Source organism: Mastacembelus armatus, chromosome 3 (genome assembly GCF_900324485.2).
Source record: "Mastacembelus armatus chromosome 3, fMasArm1.2, whole genome shotgun sequence".
In the NCBI taxonomy this organism is placed as follows: domain Eukaryota; kingdom Metazoa; phylum Chordata; class Actinopteri; order Synbranchiformes; family Mastacembelidae; genus Mastacembelus; species Mastacembelus armatus.
Window position 1 is genome coordinate 8,530,978 of NC_046635.1, and position 17,748 is coordinate 8,548,725.

Consider the following 17,748-nt stretch of genomic DNA (forward strand, 5'->3'; position numbering starts at 1 on the left):
TAAACACAAACTAAGGAATTTTCTGATGTCTTGACTTTTCCTATGTTTGGGTTTATTCAGGTACTCTGGTTTCCTCCCACAGTCCAAAAACATGTATGTCAGGTTGTGTGTGTGGTTGTTTGTCACTATGTGGCCCTGTCCAGGGTGTACCCCTGCCTTTCACCCAAAGAGAGCTGGGATAGGCTCTGGAAGATCCCTGTGACCCTAAATATGAATAAGTAGGTATAGGTGATAGATGAATGCTAACATAATTGTCAAACCATGGTACTACCTTACTTCAGTGTTTAAATTTTACAGCACATTATACATCTATTTTACTATATTTAGTAGGAGATGCTGTGCTTTTTATTCCCATTTATTTGCTAACTTGTTATTTAACCTATAAAAACTTTACATGCAACATGTCAACATGGTAATGTGATAAACTGTACTTCCTCAAGTTACAATGTTTACAACAATTAACTCATCCGTAAAGGATATCTATATGATATAAAGGGAACAATGACATTAAATATTAATGAAGTATTATTAGTGTGGTATTTGTTTATACCTTTACTTTTGGTATAAACAAACTTAGTATCTGACAACTTTCTGACAATGTGAAGTACATGTAACCATTCAATTAATGGACTAGATACATAGCCACTTAAAGGGCTGTTACTGAGCAGCTTAAAACATACCTAAGCTTCCCTAGATTGTTAGTGAGATATTGTCTTTATTATAAGTCTTAATGTTTTTAATTATGTGCCCATGGACTCCACATCAAAGCCTGTGCACATGCAATAACAAAAAAGGCAGCTCCAGTTTCATGAACACCCTTTAATCTACAGGCAGGCACTGTATATTCACCATGTTGTAAAAGAACACGCTTTTATTATTACAGTTGAAAAAGCTCTCTATTCAGTGTCAAACACATCTGTGTACTTTTATTTTGATGAAAATTGAAACATTTTTACAGGGACATTCAGATTTAATATATTGTAGATTTTTCATTAAAAAAAAAAATCATCTGTACAATAAAAAGCCACTCTTACACAAGAAACCATGACAGTTGTTATAGCTTCAGTTTGCTGACAGAAACCTCTTTGTGTTTCTTCTTTTGTGAAGACTGGTTCTTTGCACTTTTGATCTGACTTTTGACCTGGTCCTGCAGCTGGGAGAAAAAGGCCTGAGAGGAGCGCAGGGACTTGTCCTTTCCTTCATCCTGAAAGAGGAACACCTTCTTAGTTATGTCATTTCAGGAAGAAGAAACGTTTTACTTGGCATTAAAAGGTTTGATGTGGCCGAGTAGTGGAAGCAGCGACTGAGCCATCAGTCTGGCAACTTTAAATACTGTAGATGATCTAGTCTGTCATGGCAATATACAGCTGGTGCATTAACTGATCCAAGACACAGCAGCATCTCAATTCTCTCTAACCAGCTTCCATTCTTCTATTTGTCCACACTTTCCTGATTCCATCAGTAACAGAAGAAGCACTCACACCTTTAGTAACTAAAATTACCAATACCACAATGTAAAGAGTACTCAAATACCATTTACATATATAATTGTATATGTAATGTGATATCAAATTTAATATCCTTCATAGGTTGGTTGCAAAATTTTTAACTACAATAGTATCTAGTGACTATGGCTGATAACTGTCATAAAACAATACATAAAATATCTCCTTTGAAGGATGTAGTAAGAAGAAAAGTAGAAAGTGGCATAAAATAGGATAAAAAAGTACAGCTCTTGAATAAATGTGCCACTGTGCTACTTCCCCACAGGCTCCACATTTCATCATCAATTAAATGTAAATAAAATTCAGTGTGGAATTTGGTCCACTACAATAGTGTTTATCTACTTTACATCTTCTAACAGAAAGGTTACTGGGCTAACAGTGATTTCCTACACTAAGATGTGTGACCTCAATGCATTTACAAAGAACATTAGAAAAAAACTCACCTTGAGTATTGTGGCTTTGCCTCCTTTTGTGAGTTTCTTCAGATTTTCTCTGACTTCAGCCTTCGATGGCTTTTTGTTCTCTCCACTTTTACTGGCCTCTTTAAGTTTCTGTCTCTTCTCTTTCTCCTTGATCTTTAGATGCTTCACCTTCTTTTTGTGACGTCTCTCACGTTTCCTGTCTGTTGATGTCTTCTCAGTGTTACCCAGTATATCTCCTGCTTTGTTCTTCTCCTTTGGTTAAAAGAGAACAACATTAAACATGCTGTGTGACAGAATTTACCAAGATAAAACTAAATGTCTGAACAGGGATCGATGACAAACCTTGATTTCTTCTGGAGCAAGCAGCGTAGCATCACTAGTGCTGACAGGAGCCACCTCCTCCATTGTGATGGAGGGCAAGTTAGACACAACTTTGACCTCAGGAACAGGCTGTAGACAAAGTGAAAGATGAATGTACCTTGAATAACTGCACTGTATTTCATCATAAACATTACACCATTTTCAAATTATGAGTTTATATTTACAAATTACTCCATTTCCAATTTTATAAAATGGAACTGGACAGCCCAACTCTAATTTTAAGATTCTGTGTCATCAGGATAAACTTACTGGTTTAGGTGTGAAGTGAAAGTTGGAGAGAGCATCCAACTTTAGGAAGAGTGTGTCCATAAGTTTCTGGATTTCTACATGGGCTGGGTTCTCCTCTTCTTCTGTCTTATCCTGAAGTAAAAATTAAATACAAACCAATGGATGCAGCACATGCTCACATGTGTTTGAGTAGTGTGGAAACAGGAGAAATGTCAAACCTGGGTCTGCTTGAGGTATTCTTGCTCATAGATTTCAGCTAGACTCTGCTTGCTCTTTTCATGATCCAATGTTAGCCTCTTCTTGTACTCAAATACCTCCTCTTTGGGTTTCTCCTTGCGGACCACATCATCAAATGCCTTACAGAAACAAGTAAAGACAAAAAAAAAATCTGTAAACAAAAAATACCCTATATTTTTTTTTACAGACAAAACAGCTAATTAATACTAACCTGGTCTTTAATTCTCTGTTTGATGATGTCTTCAAGCTGTAGTGTGGTTTCCTCAGTGACAGCAGGTGCTGAAAGAGCACACAGAAAGAAATTGGTACTGTTTTTTTTTTTTTTTTTTACTATATCTTAATTTAACAATAAACCATAACCCTGGTGTGAATTCTTGTATAAATCCAAATTTAGCCATTCACCAGCATTTGAATGCAACACACAGGAATCACTCACCCATCCTGGATGCCTGCTCAAACTCCACATCTTCCTCCAGCATGCTGTTCTCTGGACGAGTATGTGCTGTCACCTCTCCGGACAACTGCCAAGGCTTTTCCGCTAGAGCTGCTTTCTCCAGCTCCTTGATCTTCTCTGACATCTGCAAGTGAGAACAACAGGACTTAAAGAGTCATTTTGGCAGACCAGAATCCACCCTGCGCTAATATTGTCCTCTAAGACTCTGGCAGTTTATTTAATAGTCACCATCTCTTGTCAAATGAACCTTTCTCAGACTTTTTCCAGGATGACTTGTGTATTTTGCATATGAACCAAACTTGGCATTACATGTCAGATTCTTCGTTATATTCACCTTGTTCAGTAATTACATATTTCCTAATTAAAGCATTGAATTTTGCGTTTTACTTAGTCCTAGTTGTACTACAGCTGCTTTGTATTAACACCAGGCTAAACAAAGATAAATAAGAAGAGAGAAAAGAACTTTGTCTTTTTTGATAAACACCATTAGGACTGTCACATCAAACGGGCCACATTTTAAACCTGGTTACCTTTTCTTGCCGTTTCTCAAATGATGACTTTGATTCAGACTTTGCTGAGCTTTGTGATTTTCCTCCAAAAATATCCTCCATGTCCTCTCCCTCACTGTCCTCATCATCAGAGAGGTTAAACGTCACTTTCTTTTGATATGCTTTGGGCTGACTTCTCTCATCATCCCTGGCAAAAGGTAGACACAGATGCGCTGGAACCAATCATACTCAATCAACATAATTAAAGGCATTACATAATTTTAATCACACTTACTCATCATCACCCTCCTCTTCACCATCATAATCATGTTCCTCGTGATCTGTTTCTTCTTCAGCATCTTCCAGGTGTCCATCCATGCTGTCATCTTCACCATCTGACTGGCCATCTGTTTTAGCTGGTTCATTATTCACTGCATCAAAGAAGTCATTATACTTGAGGTTCCTGGAGCTCTTTACCTGTCAATATTAACAATAATCAATATAGTTGTGTTTTGTAGCATCAGGACACAACAAAATAGATGAGAATATGTGATAAAAAGCATACATTCTTTTTCTTTTGCTTCTTGGTGGAAATAATTTCTTCTAGGTCAAGATCATCGTCCTGATCGGAGGGCAGGTCCTGAAAATAGTCTATATCACCTTCGTCCTCATTTTCCTTTCCCTCTCGCTTGTCCATATCATCAAGAAACGACTCCATCTCTGACAGTTTGAAAAACTTATCATCAACCTCAGAGGGAACCACCGTTGTTTTGGAGCTTTTACTTCCCATCTCCTTTTTCTGTTTCTCTCGCTTCTCCAGAGCATCCACATCAAAATCTAAATCAGAGTCCTCATCTGTGTAATCTTTTGCCCCACCCTCAGCCTCTGTTTTCTTAGACTGACTGAGGGGTTCCTCCTCTTCTTCTTCCTCCTCCTCCTCCTCAACATCTTCATAATCACTATTCTCATTCTCCTCCTCCGCCTCCACCTCTACAAGCACTGTTAAAGTCTCATCTGACAGAACCTCATCAATGGCATTTTTAAAGTGTTTCAGCACAGCATTGTTCTGCAGCTCCAGCTCCTGCCAGATCTGCTCCTCATCAAAGTTTTCCACTACCAGTTGAGCCAGCGGACTGCCTTTATATTCAACCGGCTCCTGAGCTTTGTGAAGATCATACAGGGTCTTAGTGAGAGAAGTAAAGTCTGCTGCCACTCCATCTTGAAGACTACAAAGGTGGAAACACACAATTAATATGGCAAGTGTTGTGTTCTGTTAAAAGCAACAGGGTATGTTTGTCAACAAGACATCCATGATGGCAGGTGCAGGACTGTGGCTTTCCTTAGTGCTAGTGTTTGAACAAGAACTTAAAACAACACTACATTACCTTACCAAGAACTACTGCTAGCATTAAGCATCAGAATTAGAGTGTTAGTTACTATAGGGAAATATCTTTTCATTACAATCATCAAGCATTTTAGGAATTGTCTTTAAAGAAAAGTTGAGAGTTTTCCCTCACATTGGCTTATTTTGGAGTTGGCCACAGAAGACAATCTCCACTAACATCAGAGAAATGAACACACTTAAAATTAAAGCTAAAGTAAAAAAGGTATATATTTGTAGATCAGAACCTTTTTCTTAATGTTAATTCTTCTTTCATTTATCATCCTAAGACTGATCTGGTGAACCTTTGGATTTTAAAGTTACTAATGTCACATGTTGATGTATCAGTGTCAGAAAGACCCAGTCACACAAGACTTTTAACTGCAAAATAAGTGTTTTTGCTTTGATATGTACCTTATTTTCTGGACTATAAGTGGCACCTTTTTAATCCTCTGGCTTGTCCTGTGACTTATATTGCCAAGAGACTCATATGTGTATAGTTACAGTACTTTCGTCGAGTAGTCACTAGTGTTAGACTACACTCTTGACTCAATTGAAGATTATACTTTACCGACGAAAAAGTAAAAACACTTCTGCTTGTTGTTATGCCTACCCTATCTTATTCATATGCTAATTCAGACTATAATCAGTTTGATTAGAAATGCGACTTGTGTATGTTTTTTCTGTTCAAGAAGGCTGTTTCCTAAAAGCGGCTAATATTGAGGTGCGACTTACAGCCTGGTAAATACGGGTAACGTTAGTACATTTTACCTGTGATGGGGGGTATTCTGAAAACTCTGGTATCCGTATTTTTTTACGTTACTTGTGTAATGTTACTTCTGCCATAACTGATAGTTATTGCAAAACCTGTAAATAATGAGTACCCTCCCGAGCCTTCCTGAAAATCTCCAGGTGGTTGTGACATTTAGTTTTCCATAACCAAATGCAGTGCTTTAGCTAACGGCTAGCTAACTAGTCGGGCTAGTTCGTGAAATACGTAAACGACGTGACACTGTTCAGCAGCTTTCTCAAAAACACAATCATACAGACAGTAAACACTTGCCTCAGAAAAGTCTCTGGTCGTGAGGTATTTGTGTTTAGATGTTTAATGCACTCCTCCAACACGCTCCACACGTCTCCACTAGCCATCGTTTGCCCCACATGTAGGACCCGCCTGTGTCGCAAGTAAACATACTCACCGAGAAACTGTTCCGCTGCTCTTGGTTCCGAGATACAAATATGGCGGCCGCCGTGCTGAAGGTTGCAGGTTGGTTTGTGTCAGTAATTACCACTATATAAAACGCATCATTTGTTTGTATCGCACATATCAGTGTGGTCGTCCTGTGATTTATGGTATAACCACAAACTTAGAGCAGCGTTGACGAACGCGCGTCACATTGCTGTCTCAGTTTAAATCTCCACGTCACACCATGAGTTTGTGCAGCGTTGTGTGTGTTTCGTGTGTAAAGGTGACAGGACCTTTATTATCTATATGTGTGCAAAGGTAACTTTACAGGGTATAGTTGGGTTGGAATTAATCGCAGATCAGGTTGATTTTCACTGGTGTAGTTTTTCTTCAGCTCAGATTTAAAAGGTTTTAGACCCTGTAGGAGACCCCTGAAACAGAAATGCCGTATCTTTTAGTTGCATCAGCCTAACTCAGTTTGTTCAGCCAAACATTGTTAAACTCAAACTGCATATAAATATTTTTACTGTATGATTTAAAATATCACGTCAGGCTGAATTTGGAGAAATGTGTGCAAATGAATGCAAAGTACATCTAGAACCTGTTTGATGGATAAAAACACAACTTGGGTTCATTCTGTATTACACTGTGTCAGCAAGATGATTTTTTTCCAACACTTAGGCCTCTTGAAACAATAAAGGAACCAATTTGAGGACTACTGTTCCAACACAATAGCTACACCTACTCTCACTATATCTTCAATCTGTTTCTTCAGTGGCAGCCCTTTCCAGATGTTCTCGTCTCACACTCCTGCGGACACATTCAACGACAGCATCCCTCCATCAGGGTGTTCCTGGGTCACTGTGGAAGCTGGGGAGGCTGAACCACATCGCCATCGCTGTCCCTGACATAGAGAAGGCCACGGCTTTGTATCGGGATGTGCTGGGTGCCGCAGTGAGTGACAAGGTGCCGTTGCCCGAGCATGGCGTCTACACAGTGTTTGTGGAGCTTGGCAACACTAAGTTGGAGCTCCTCCATCCTCTGGGAGAGAAGAGCCCAATTGCTGGCTTCTTACAGAAGAACAAGTCTGGAGGGATGCACCATATTTGTATTGAGGTGAGACGACACCGATAATGTCCCATAGGGATTACAGTTAGTAGATACTTGATTAAGCAAGCAAGTCACTATTGCATAGGACCAACTTTTATGCTTGAAAAATTTGTCCTAGCAAGTGTCACTAATAACATGAATGATGGATCTGTTCCATCTGTGTGGGTGAGTGATCAGGATGCACAGTGGGCCTTTTTCACAGCACACATTTTGACTTGTCATGATAAGAAAAGCAGAGGTGTTACATTAATGATGACTCTGTTCTACTCAAGTGTCCCAGTAAGCTCTGTCAGCGTGACAGTGAGCCTACATAAATAATTCTGGGAATCTGAATTTGAAGCAGCTACACAGAATTCAGCCATTATCAATTTCATGTGTGTCTGTGTCTGTGTTTTTCCTGCTGTGTCATGTCAGTGTCTTCTCTGAACAAAGCCACCACCAGGGCCGTGATGGCACCACCGTCATACCACTTATTATTAGATACAAAATGTCAGTTGTGAGCATGGTCTAATGTTAAATTTCTGGATTCAGTAAACTGCAAAAATAATGATAGCCAACAAATGTGCAACAAACATCTTTTTATTTTATACTAATGAAATATATAATTTAAAGCTAATATCATGACTCTAGATTCTGGAGACTGCACAATTTTACAATGAATTCCAGATTTTGCCTTTTAGCAGAAAACTAACTGTGGTGCGATAGCCAGTGTGTTTGGTGCAGGAAAAATTTGTGTATTTGTTTCATTTCCTCTTAGGGTTCCTGTGCAGTCTGACCATCATCATTTTTTTCAACAGATCAACCAAATTAGTGTATTACGGGTATGCATTGCAGAAATGTAACCAACCAATAGTAGATGGTGTCAACAATGCTTAGTTTGTCCACCAGGGAGCACTGATGAGTTTTATTGTTAACTGTAAAATTATGTGTTTTTGTCAAACAAGTTATAAGAATTTTTTATTTCTAAACTACCAATGCTGTGTTGGCCTCAAAATCCCAGTAATAGTTGCTCTCCAGTTTGTTCTTTTGGTAGTAAAGCTTGGTTACATAAAACTAAACATGCTGTTGGCTGCAGTGGTTGTGCATAAGTCTTCAGTGCCATTGAGAATGTACTTGTGTTTTTGTGGCTCTTAAAACTGCACATTGTAAACCTTAAAAATCTTGGTAATAATAGTAATGCAACAAATGCAGTATATTTTCTGTATTTCATACTCTACCATGTATTTACATATTATTTGCACAATAAAGTGTGTATCAAAATAACCTCTTTCTTGCAGGTAGATGACATTAACGCTGCAATAGCAGACCTGAAGGCAAAAAACATCAGAACTCTGTCAGCAGAGCCCAGAATAGGTGCTCATGGAAAACCAGTGATGTTTCTTCATCCTAAGGACTGTGACGGTGTCCTGGTGGAGCTGGAAGAAGCGTGATCTCCACTGTCTGGGTATTATAGTAGCTGTTAATTCACATTTATATATTCTGTGGTCAGTTTGATAATCAGTACAGTAACAAATGTTTATTTTGTAATATTCTCCCTGTTGCACTTGGATTTACTCGTTTCAAAAAGGTGGCTCGAAGTTGTTCTCTCAGCTCAATTTCAGTGCTGATCTTGACTGTCTAGTTTAGTTGTGAATAAATTATAGTGAAGTGTGCTCTCTGGTTCTTCAGGTTCCTTCAAGTAGAGTTCAATTAATGGTCAGTAAATTTCCATCTCCATTTTAGCTGCGAGTTTGTCTTCACTCCACTATCCAACACTACACTTACAACTACTTTTAACTCATTTTAAACATATTTTCAATTTCAATGGAGTTCTAGCTGATGAGTTGAGATCAAGTATTTGAAAAGTCCAAGATACCTAAAGGTGGTATTTAGTGTCATTTAAGTACAGAATTTGCCATATTTCCATAATCTGAGATACTTTATATTTTACACAGTCAACAACTCATGTAATTTTTTATTTTTACATGTTCATGCAGATTCCAAAATGGAAGGGCATAATTGGAAGAAATGTGTGAAAATTAAAAACTTTATACTTTTAGATGAAACACAAATAGCAAATATATTGTATTTCAATAAATCCAAAATGGGCCATGTGTAATTGAAATGATTCAGTTTTTTTTCTTTAAAAACACTTGTTTTCATTATTATAGTTGTTAATGATGTATTGTTAAAAATCATGTCAAAACACTTTGAGATGTTGTATTATGGATATTAGTTAGTTGTAGATCTCCACTGCTGATACTAGTGCCAGTCACAGACAATCAGTATAAAAGGGAACAGTTGAACAGGGGAAGTCATTTCTAACAAGTCTAATCACAAACATTTCATTCATACTTCCTGTAAAAAAATTGGAACTCCCCTGATTATTTTTATAAACCTTCTAGATGGTTAAAAAAAAATCAACATATAGCAGGTTTTAAAAACTGGCTTTTCCATTTAAAGATCACAACTGTGTAAAATAGTCTGACACAAACGAGATTAATGGCCATCTGCAAATGTCCTGAGACGTGAACAGTAAATGATACTAATTAGTTTCACATCAAGCTACTTATTTGGATTTTTGGGGTATATTTTTTGTGACCACAGGCTCTATGGAAAATAGCAGTTATGTTCTGCATGTTCATGTAAACATAGTGATTATTGTCATGATTACCAGTGTGGTCTCCTTCCAAGTTTTGTTTATCTTAAATAGAATTACAATAGTCAGGTTTTCAAAAACATTGCATTTGCTAAAACTTACCATGGAGTGTACCAAGAAATAAGTGAGCCTTCTTATGGAAGCTCCTGATTATCCTGTCATGTGGCCCCAAATATGGCATCATCAGGCCAAATCTTCAGGGTGCCCATTCTCCAAGCCTTACCTATCATATACCTGGACATATATAATATTCTAAATTTCTTTCTGCCCTCTCTTCTCTATCCTGCTATTGCTACCAGATATATTAACCTAAGCAATAACGACAGCAATTCTTTTGGACACAAGCCCCGTGAAGCTCCAGTGTAGGTGTACGATTGCAGGAGGGTCTACGATGTCAGTAGCTGGGCACCTTCTCAGTAATAGTGTTTTGTTGATTTTGGCCCACAAAATTATAATTCAGAAAGCTCAACAGTGTGTTCCAGAGTCCCAGAACCTGCCCTTTTGCTGTACTCAACCCGAACACACCAACTTAGACCTCAAGCCTGCCTCATGCAGCATATACATGTTAGTAAACAAATACAGCTAGTTGCTTAAATAGCCCACTGGGCAACAGAACAAGCTAAACTTATAGCCCTCAAACCTGCTTTATGCACCCAGCATTTGTAGAGCTAAAATGTGATTGCTGCTGGTTGGGATAGACTGCTCAACAGCAGAGAAAACAAAAGAAGGCCTTAAACCTGCCTCATGCAAAGAAGTATACAAAAAAAAATAAAAGAATCCCACAAAAGAAGAGTTTCCCCCTTCTTCATGCTTTGTTCAATGCTCATTGTTGGGACTTGAGATACAGTTTTTCTACATGCATCTGCTGACTGTCTAGTTCTGCTTTCTCTGGTAACAGAAGTGAAATGGATCAATAGGATATATATATATATATATATATATATATAATTTCGCATTTCTGTCAGGCAAGGGCTTTGCTGTTTGTCAAATACGAAGCTCAATTTAAACCATTCAAAGTATATTTAGTGTTTTTTTTTTTTTTTTTTTAAAACCATGACACAACATAAAAACAAATCGTGACACTGATCAGAATCCAGAGGGTTTGATTTATTTGGTCTGATTAACAGTACCTGGCATAAAACACAGCAAATATATGGTAATTACATGGGCCTAGCTGATAATGGAAGAAGTGCAAGATACAGCTCACATGGGTATAATGCTCAGGAAATGGCTATAATAACATGACTAATGTAAGCGGTTTAAATAACTAGCCAGTACCATGCAAATGGCTTCATACTTTGAAATATTTGGAAGCAAGATACAAATATACATATATAGAAGCCTTTGTAAATGCAACCTGGGTGGATTTAGCTGCTTTCTTTGCCCAGGGTATGTTTGTCAAACAGGTACTCGGCCATGCCATTCTGAGGAGCACCCATGCGACGCAGGTTGGTCACCCAGTCTGCCAGTTCTTTGATGGACTTCACCTGCTCATCCAAGTAGTGTGTCTCGATGAAATCGCAAAACTGAAAGAAAGTTAAGTAACACACAGACCACATAAAAGTCTTTTCACTTCTTGCAAAACATGAGAAGCAAACTTGCACATTTTGTATCTCCGCTGAGATCATTTCAATGACGATTTTGGTGTTTGGGGTAGAGAAAATGTTTCATGGTGCTTTGCTTTCATGGTTTATTACTCACATGTGGGTCATTGTGATCAGTGCCGAGCTTGTGCAAATCCAGCAATGACTGGTTCACATTCTTCTCAAGCTGCAGCGCACATTCAAGAGCTTCGACACCACTGCCCCACTCGTCCCTATCTGGCTTCTGCAATGTAAAGCAGGTCAGGAAAACAGTAAGACAATTATTAATGAGAGGTAGGAGGTCAACCACCTGGTCTGCATATCTCCAAAGAGGGTTTACAGTTTAACGTTTTATTCAGGCTCTGGGGGTTGTGTTTGCATGGCCACGAAAGATAAGACAAACACGCTCACACCCTATGTATCTTCTGCCCTCCCATTATGGGCCTTATGATAGCCCAGAACAAGAAATCTCACACCCAGGACTTGTGTTCAAACTCACGATCAACTATACATTTAGGTATAAACACACATAGTTCATACCTTGATATCTTGTAAGAAGATCCTCCCCCCTCTCTGGTTCTGCAGTTTCATCAACTTCTCAGCATGCTCACGCTCCTCGTTTGACTGATGACGGAAAAACTTGGCAAAGTTGTGCAAAGCCTGGTCATCCCGGTCAAAGTAGTATGCCTGTAAGGACGAGAAAAGTGGCATTTTCAAAATTAACTTTAATATCATCAAATATTATTTTGAAAAAAAAAAGAGTACTTATGAATATTTCAGGTCTGGGCCAATACAGAACGATGTTCTATAATGACTAAAGCACCGATTGACATTAAAAGAGATTACTCTATTAATACTATTTAAAAAAGTAAATCATCTCTTTTTAAAAGTGCTTAAAAACATCTCAGTTCTGCAAAGCCAAATAATAGTAGCCCATAGGGGAAAGCCAAATAAAATGCTAAACCTATAAAACTAACCAACTAAAAGCTAAACCAAAACTGTTAAATTTAATAAAGAAAATATCCAGTAGGTAATATCTGAAAATTACCAGACAATAAAGAGAATGTTAAAAATTGAACTATATACACAGCCATGTGTGGGCTTGATAGGTGAAAGCTACTGATGTACTCTCTGGCCCTTCCCTGTACAGAAAGTCAAAAGGAACTTCAACCTTTGTTTCATTACACCTCGTTCATTTCATTTTACCTCAAACAACAAAAGCTCACAAAGGTCATATAAGAAAGGCTCATTTGATTGGGTTTTATTGATGACAGTAGTAGGTAACCTACCTACTACTCTCCCACATTTTAAACACATCAGAAGTATGCAGACACACTGGTTGCACTAGGTGCACGAGGATATAAACCACACAGGCAGCTGCATAACCACAATACGCCTAGTCATAAGGAATTAGAATCACTTCTCTAAATTTACTGTCAACAGCGTAACTAACCTGTACCTGTATCACTTGTGTCACATGCTCCTCCAGCAGTTTTTCCTCACTGCTTTGCTAACTCAGCTGCATCTCTATTGCCTGACACTTTAGTCCCTCCATCTAATGGACTCACCATGGACAGGTAGACATAGGAGGCATACAGCTCCAGGTTGATCTGCCTGTTGATTGCAGCCTCACAGTCCTGGTGGAAGTTCTGTCTCACCTGGGAAGTCATGTTTCTGAAACACAGCAAACAAAATCCTTCTTAGTCAAACACTCGCCTCACAAATGATGTGCGCGCGCGCGCGCGCGGTGTGGTGGTGTTGTGGGGGAGGGGGTCAAATTTACTGCCTTTCTCCGTTTCATTAATCTTCACAATTTCATGAAATTCAAAATGATGGCTCTAGACCTCTTCTCTTCCCCAGTTATCAAAAAATGGATTTACGCAGTTAAACGGTGAGCAATATAGACTATTTTTCTAACTATTCACCCATGAATAGACTAATCATTTCAGCCCTAAGCATAAAGGACCGGGCGGCGGTCCTGGCACTAACGAGACAGTAGAGAGGTTGTAGAGACAGGACCCACGCCAGTGGCGACGCCACCAACAAAAACGCAGTTAACGCTAACTAACGTCAATCGTCGGTACAGTTCCATCAACAAGAAAACAAAATCACATATGACAAGACAAAAGCTTAAGGAAGAAAATCTTACCAGTCTTCAGTGGTTGGTCTTCTTGTGAGCAGGTCGAAACGCTGTCCGAGTCGTGGTTTGCGTTGTTAGCAAAACAAGGAGTTAGCTAGCTAGCTGTCGAGCTAAAGGTGTTTAGGATAGCTGATGTTTTAAGATAACTAAAACTTAATGTTATGTTTAGATGGAAAGTTGATCGAACAAAAGTGGATATTCCCGTCCTTCGGTGTTTGAAGACAGCTGAAAGGTTGCCGTTCAAGCACTGTTGAAGCAGGTAACCTTCACCGTCCGCTAACGAGAGAAGCAACTGTGGGGATCGGCCTGAACGTCCACGGATAACGGATTGATACGCACGGTGACGTCACTGGGCGGGGCGGACGCGGAGGCTGCGCAATAAGCTGAAAATCTGTCTATGTTTTTCTTTTAATGTTCAGGTTTTACACAAGAAACATGTAATAATTATTATAGTTGTTATTATTATAGTCTTTGATTTTGCCTGTAGAGCATTTTAAAACTTAAGCCAAAAAGTGCATCAACATACATTACATAAATAAGTCGGACAATATGAAACAACAAATTATTTCAATAAATATACACAATTTCATAATGTGGCAGTAAAATTGTAAAATAATGAAACACAATTATCATTAATTATTATCATTATTATGAAATCTTTTTCATCATGCTTTAAAAATTTGAGTATTATGAAATATTATTTCATCATGCTTGTTTTTAAATTGATTGCAAACCTCTTTTTTAAAATTCCTCTTTTAAAATTGATACAAAAGTTTTTATTTCAGTGTATTTGCAATCTTGACTTTTATTCCACAATGTTGTTTTCCCCAAATACCTTTTTATTTCATAATGCCATTTTTCAGTAGTAGGATGACTTTGTCTCTCAATGAAGACCAGGAGGGTGAAAGCATTTATGTGACTGGCTTCTTGATAGTGCTGGATATTGAGCAATGTCACCCAAGAAGAAAAAACAAAATACCTTGGACCTTTTTCCACCATTCTCATTCGAATAGCGCTGGGTGATACGGCAAACATATTAGTTAACCTACATCTCGGGTGTTTATGATTGACAGATTCATATTATAAAATAATATTATTTATTTTTTTATTATAAGATTATTTATTCAAATAGATTTTTCATAATGTTCATGGGACCGCAGCCTGGTCTCCTGGACTATGGACTATCTCACTAACAGACCACAGTATGTGAGAATAAAGGGTTGTGTGCAGAAATTTTCTGGTGAAGATGATGGACTGCCAGCCTCAGCTGGTTTGGACATGTAGCCACTCCCTCTCAACTCAGCCCACATTAGAAACACTGCATGTCAGCCTGAATTAGTTGCCATGCTTGAGCCAGGTATGGCCCATAATCTTGGAAAGGCCTCCAGCTCAAGAAGAGTAAGCTCAAAGAGTTGGTGGTGGATTTTCACAGTAATAAACATGCCCAAACAAAACCAGTAAACATCCAGGGAGTGAACATAGAGACTGTGAAGACATATACAGTGGGTACGGAAAGTATTCAGGCCCCTTTAAATTTTTCACTCTTTGTGTCATTGCAGCCATTTGCCAAAATCAAAAAGGTTCATTTTATTTCTCATTAATGTACACTCAGCACCCCATCTTGACAGAAAAAAACAGAAATGTAGAAATTTTTGCAAATTTGTTAAAAAAGAAAAACTGAAATATCACATGGTCATAAGTATTCAGACCCTTTGCAGTGACACTCATATTTAACTCACATGCTGTGCATTTCTTCTGATCCTCCTTGAGATGGTTCTGCTCCTTCATTGGAGTCCAGCTGTGTTTCATTAAACTGATTGGACTTGATTAGGAAAGGCACACACCTGTCTATATAAGACCTTACAGCTCACAGTGCATGTCAGAGCAAATGAGAATCATGAGGTCGAAGGAACCACCCAAGGAGCTTAGAGACAGAATTGTGGCAAAGCACAGATCTGGCCAAGGTTACAAAAGAATTTCTGCAGCACTCAAGGTTCCTAAGAGCACAGTGGCCTCCATAATCCTCAAATGGAAAAAGTTTGGGACGACCAGAACTCTTCCTAGACCTGGCCGTCCAGCCAAACTGAGCAATCGTGGGAGAAGAGCCTTGGTGAGAGAGGTAAAGAAGAACCCAAAGATCACTGTGGCTGAGCTCCAGAGATGCAGTAGGGAGATGGGAGAAAGTTCCACAAAGTCAACTATCACCGCAGCCCTCCACCAGTCGGGGCTTTATGGCAGAGTGGCCCGACACAAGCCTCTCCTCAGTGCAAGACACATGAAAGCCCTCATAGAGTTTGCCAAAAAACACAGGAAGGACTCCCAGACTATGAGAAATAAGATTCTCTGGTCTGATGAGACCAAGATTGAACTTTTTGGCGTTAATTCTAAGCGGTATGTGTGGAGAAAACCAGGCACTGCTCATCACCTGCCCAATACAATCCCTACAGTGAAACATGGTGGTGGGAGCATCATGTTGTGGGGGTGTTTTTCAGCTGCAGGGACAGGACGACTGGTTGCAATTGAAGGAAAGATGAATGCAGCCAAGTACAGCGATATCCTGGAAGAAAACCTCTTCCAGAGTGCTCAGGACCTCAGACTGGGCCGAAGGTTCACCTTTCAACAGGACAATGACCCTAAGCACACAGCTAAAATAACAAAGGGGTGGCTTCGGAATAACTCTGACTGTTCTTGACTGGCCCAGCCAGAGCCCTGACCTAAACCCAATTGAGCATCTCTGGAGAGACCTGAAAATGGCTGTCCACCAACGTTCACCATCCAACCTGACAGAACTGGAGAGGATCTGCAAGGAAGAATGGCAGAGGATCCCCAAATCCAGGTGTGAAAAACTTGTTGCATCATTCCCAAGAAGACTCATGGCTGTACTAGCTCAAAAGGGTGCTTCTACTCAATACTGAGCACAGGCTCTGAATACTTATGACCATGTGATATTTCAGTTTTTCTTTTTTAATAAATTTGCAAAAATTTCTACATTTGTTTTTTTCTGTCAAGATGGGGTGCTGAGTGTACATTAATGAGAAATAAAATGAACTTTTTTGATTTTGGCAAATGGCTGCAATGACACAAAGAGTGAAAAATTTAAAGGGGTCTGAATACTTTCCGTACCCACTGTGAATACCTGGGTAGATACCTAGATGAGAAGTTAAACTGGACAGGCAACATATCTGCCCTGTATGAAAAAGGACAGAGGCAACTTTGAGGACTCTAAGATCCTTTGGAGTATGCAGTACACTCCTCAAATCATCTGCTGGGCACTGGTATCTCAGCCGCAGACATAAAGACACTAGACAAACTGATAATGAATGTTCTGGGCTGCTCTCTGGACTCAGAAGAGGAGGGTGGCGATAAGACACAGAAAATCTAACTGTTAACTATGAGCAATACCTCCAACACACCCTTGGTGCTCTGAACAGCACCTTCAACGACCTGTAGTGTGAAAAAGAGCACTACAACAGGTCCTTTGTCCCTGCTGCCATCAGACTCCAGAACTGTCACTAAATTACCACTGTTTGCATCTGTATTCATGTATATACAGACTGATACCATCTGACACTGACAATTCTAATTTTATAAGATTTAGAAACAGAGCATTACACAGGGGTCATATTTATTTATAAAGCTCAATATCACAAATCTATACCAGATCAAAACACTAACAGTCGCTACAATATTTCCTCAGACATTCAGCTAAAAAAAAAATCCAAAAACTTACACAGAGCTACCATCCACTGAGTAACCTTTGAACCCAATATGACTCAGATTTGTGTTTTTTCTGAGACATTAGCAAATTTTAAAAGTTGGATATTAAGTAACAATTGCGTAATAACACACCAGGACATGACTAAGTGGAGTACTACAACATAGTTTTCATGATAAACAGCCAACAGGCTCCAGTTACACTTGTTCAGCTGACACAACATAACATAGTTGGGTTGTGCTTTATTATGTCTGGCATGTCTTAATAAAAAACACCTTGT

General features: G+C 39.0%; 3 protein-coding genes across 3 annotated transcripts; 1 reads left to right on the forward strand and 2 right to left on the reverse strand.

The window, feature by feature from the left end:
* Positions 1-799: 799 nt before the first annotated feature.
* mphosph10 (M-phase phosphoprotein 10 (U3 small nucleolar ribonucleoprotein)) lies at positions 800-6,281 on the reverse strand. Its single transcript, XM_026320615.1, has 11 exons — positions 6,160-6,281; positions 4,281-4,941; positions 4,011-4,192; positions 3,758-3,923; positions 3,210-3,351; positions 2,985-3,052; positions 2,755-2,892; positions 2,558-2,668; positions 2,270-2,377; positions 1,949-2,179; positions 800-1,204 (listed from the first exon to the last, which is right to left on the reverse strand). Exons 1-11 carry the CDS (start codon positions 6,243-6,245, stop codon positions 1,055-1,057), a joined length of 2,043 nt encoding a protein of 680 aa, XP_026176400.1. The 5' UTR covers positions 6,246-6,281; the 3' UTR covers positions 800-1,054.
* Positions 6,282-6,320: 39 nt separating this feature from the next.
* On the forward strand, positions 6,321-9,496 carry mcee (methylmalonyl CoA epimerase). The gene is made up of 3 exons (XM_026319649.1): positions 6,321-6,363; positions 7,058-7,398; positions 8,670-9,496. The coding sequence occupies exons 1-3, from the start codon at positions 6,336-6,338 to the stop codon at positions 8,820-8,822; spliced, it is 522 nt and encodes a 173-aa protein (XP_026175434.1). The 5' UTR covers positions 6,321-6,335; the 3' UTR covers positions 8,823-9,496.
* A 1,620-nt stretch (positions 9,497-11,116) lies between these two features.
* On the reverse strand, positions 11,117-14,068 carry LOC113138058 (ferritin, heavy subunit). The gene is made up of 5 exons (XM_026320185.2): positions 13,763-14,068; positions 13,182-13,287; positions 12,154-12,300; positions 11,732-11,857; positions 11,117-11,556 (listed from the first exon to the last, which is right to left on the reverse strand). Exons 2-5 carry the CDS (start codon positions 13,281-13,283, stop codon positions 11,398-11,400), a joined length of 534 nt encoding a protein of 177 aa, XP_026175970.1. The 5' UTR covers positions 13,284-13,287; positions 13,763-14,068; the 3' UTR covers positions 11,117-11,397.
* Between the last annotated feature and the right edge of the window lie 3,680 nt (positions 14,069-17,748).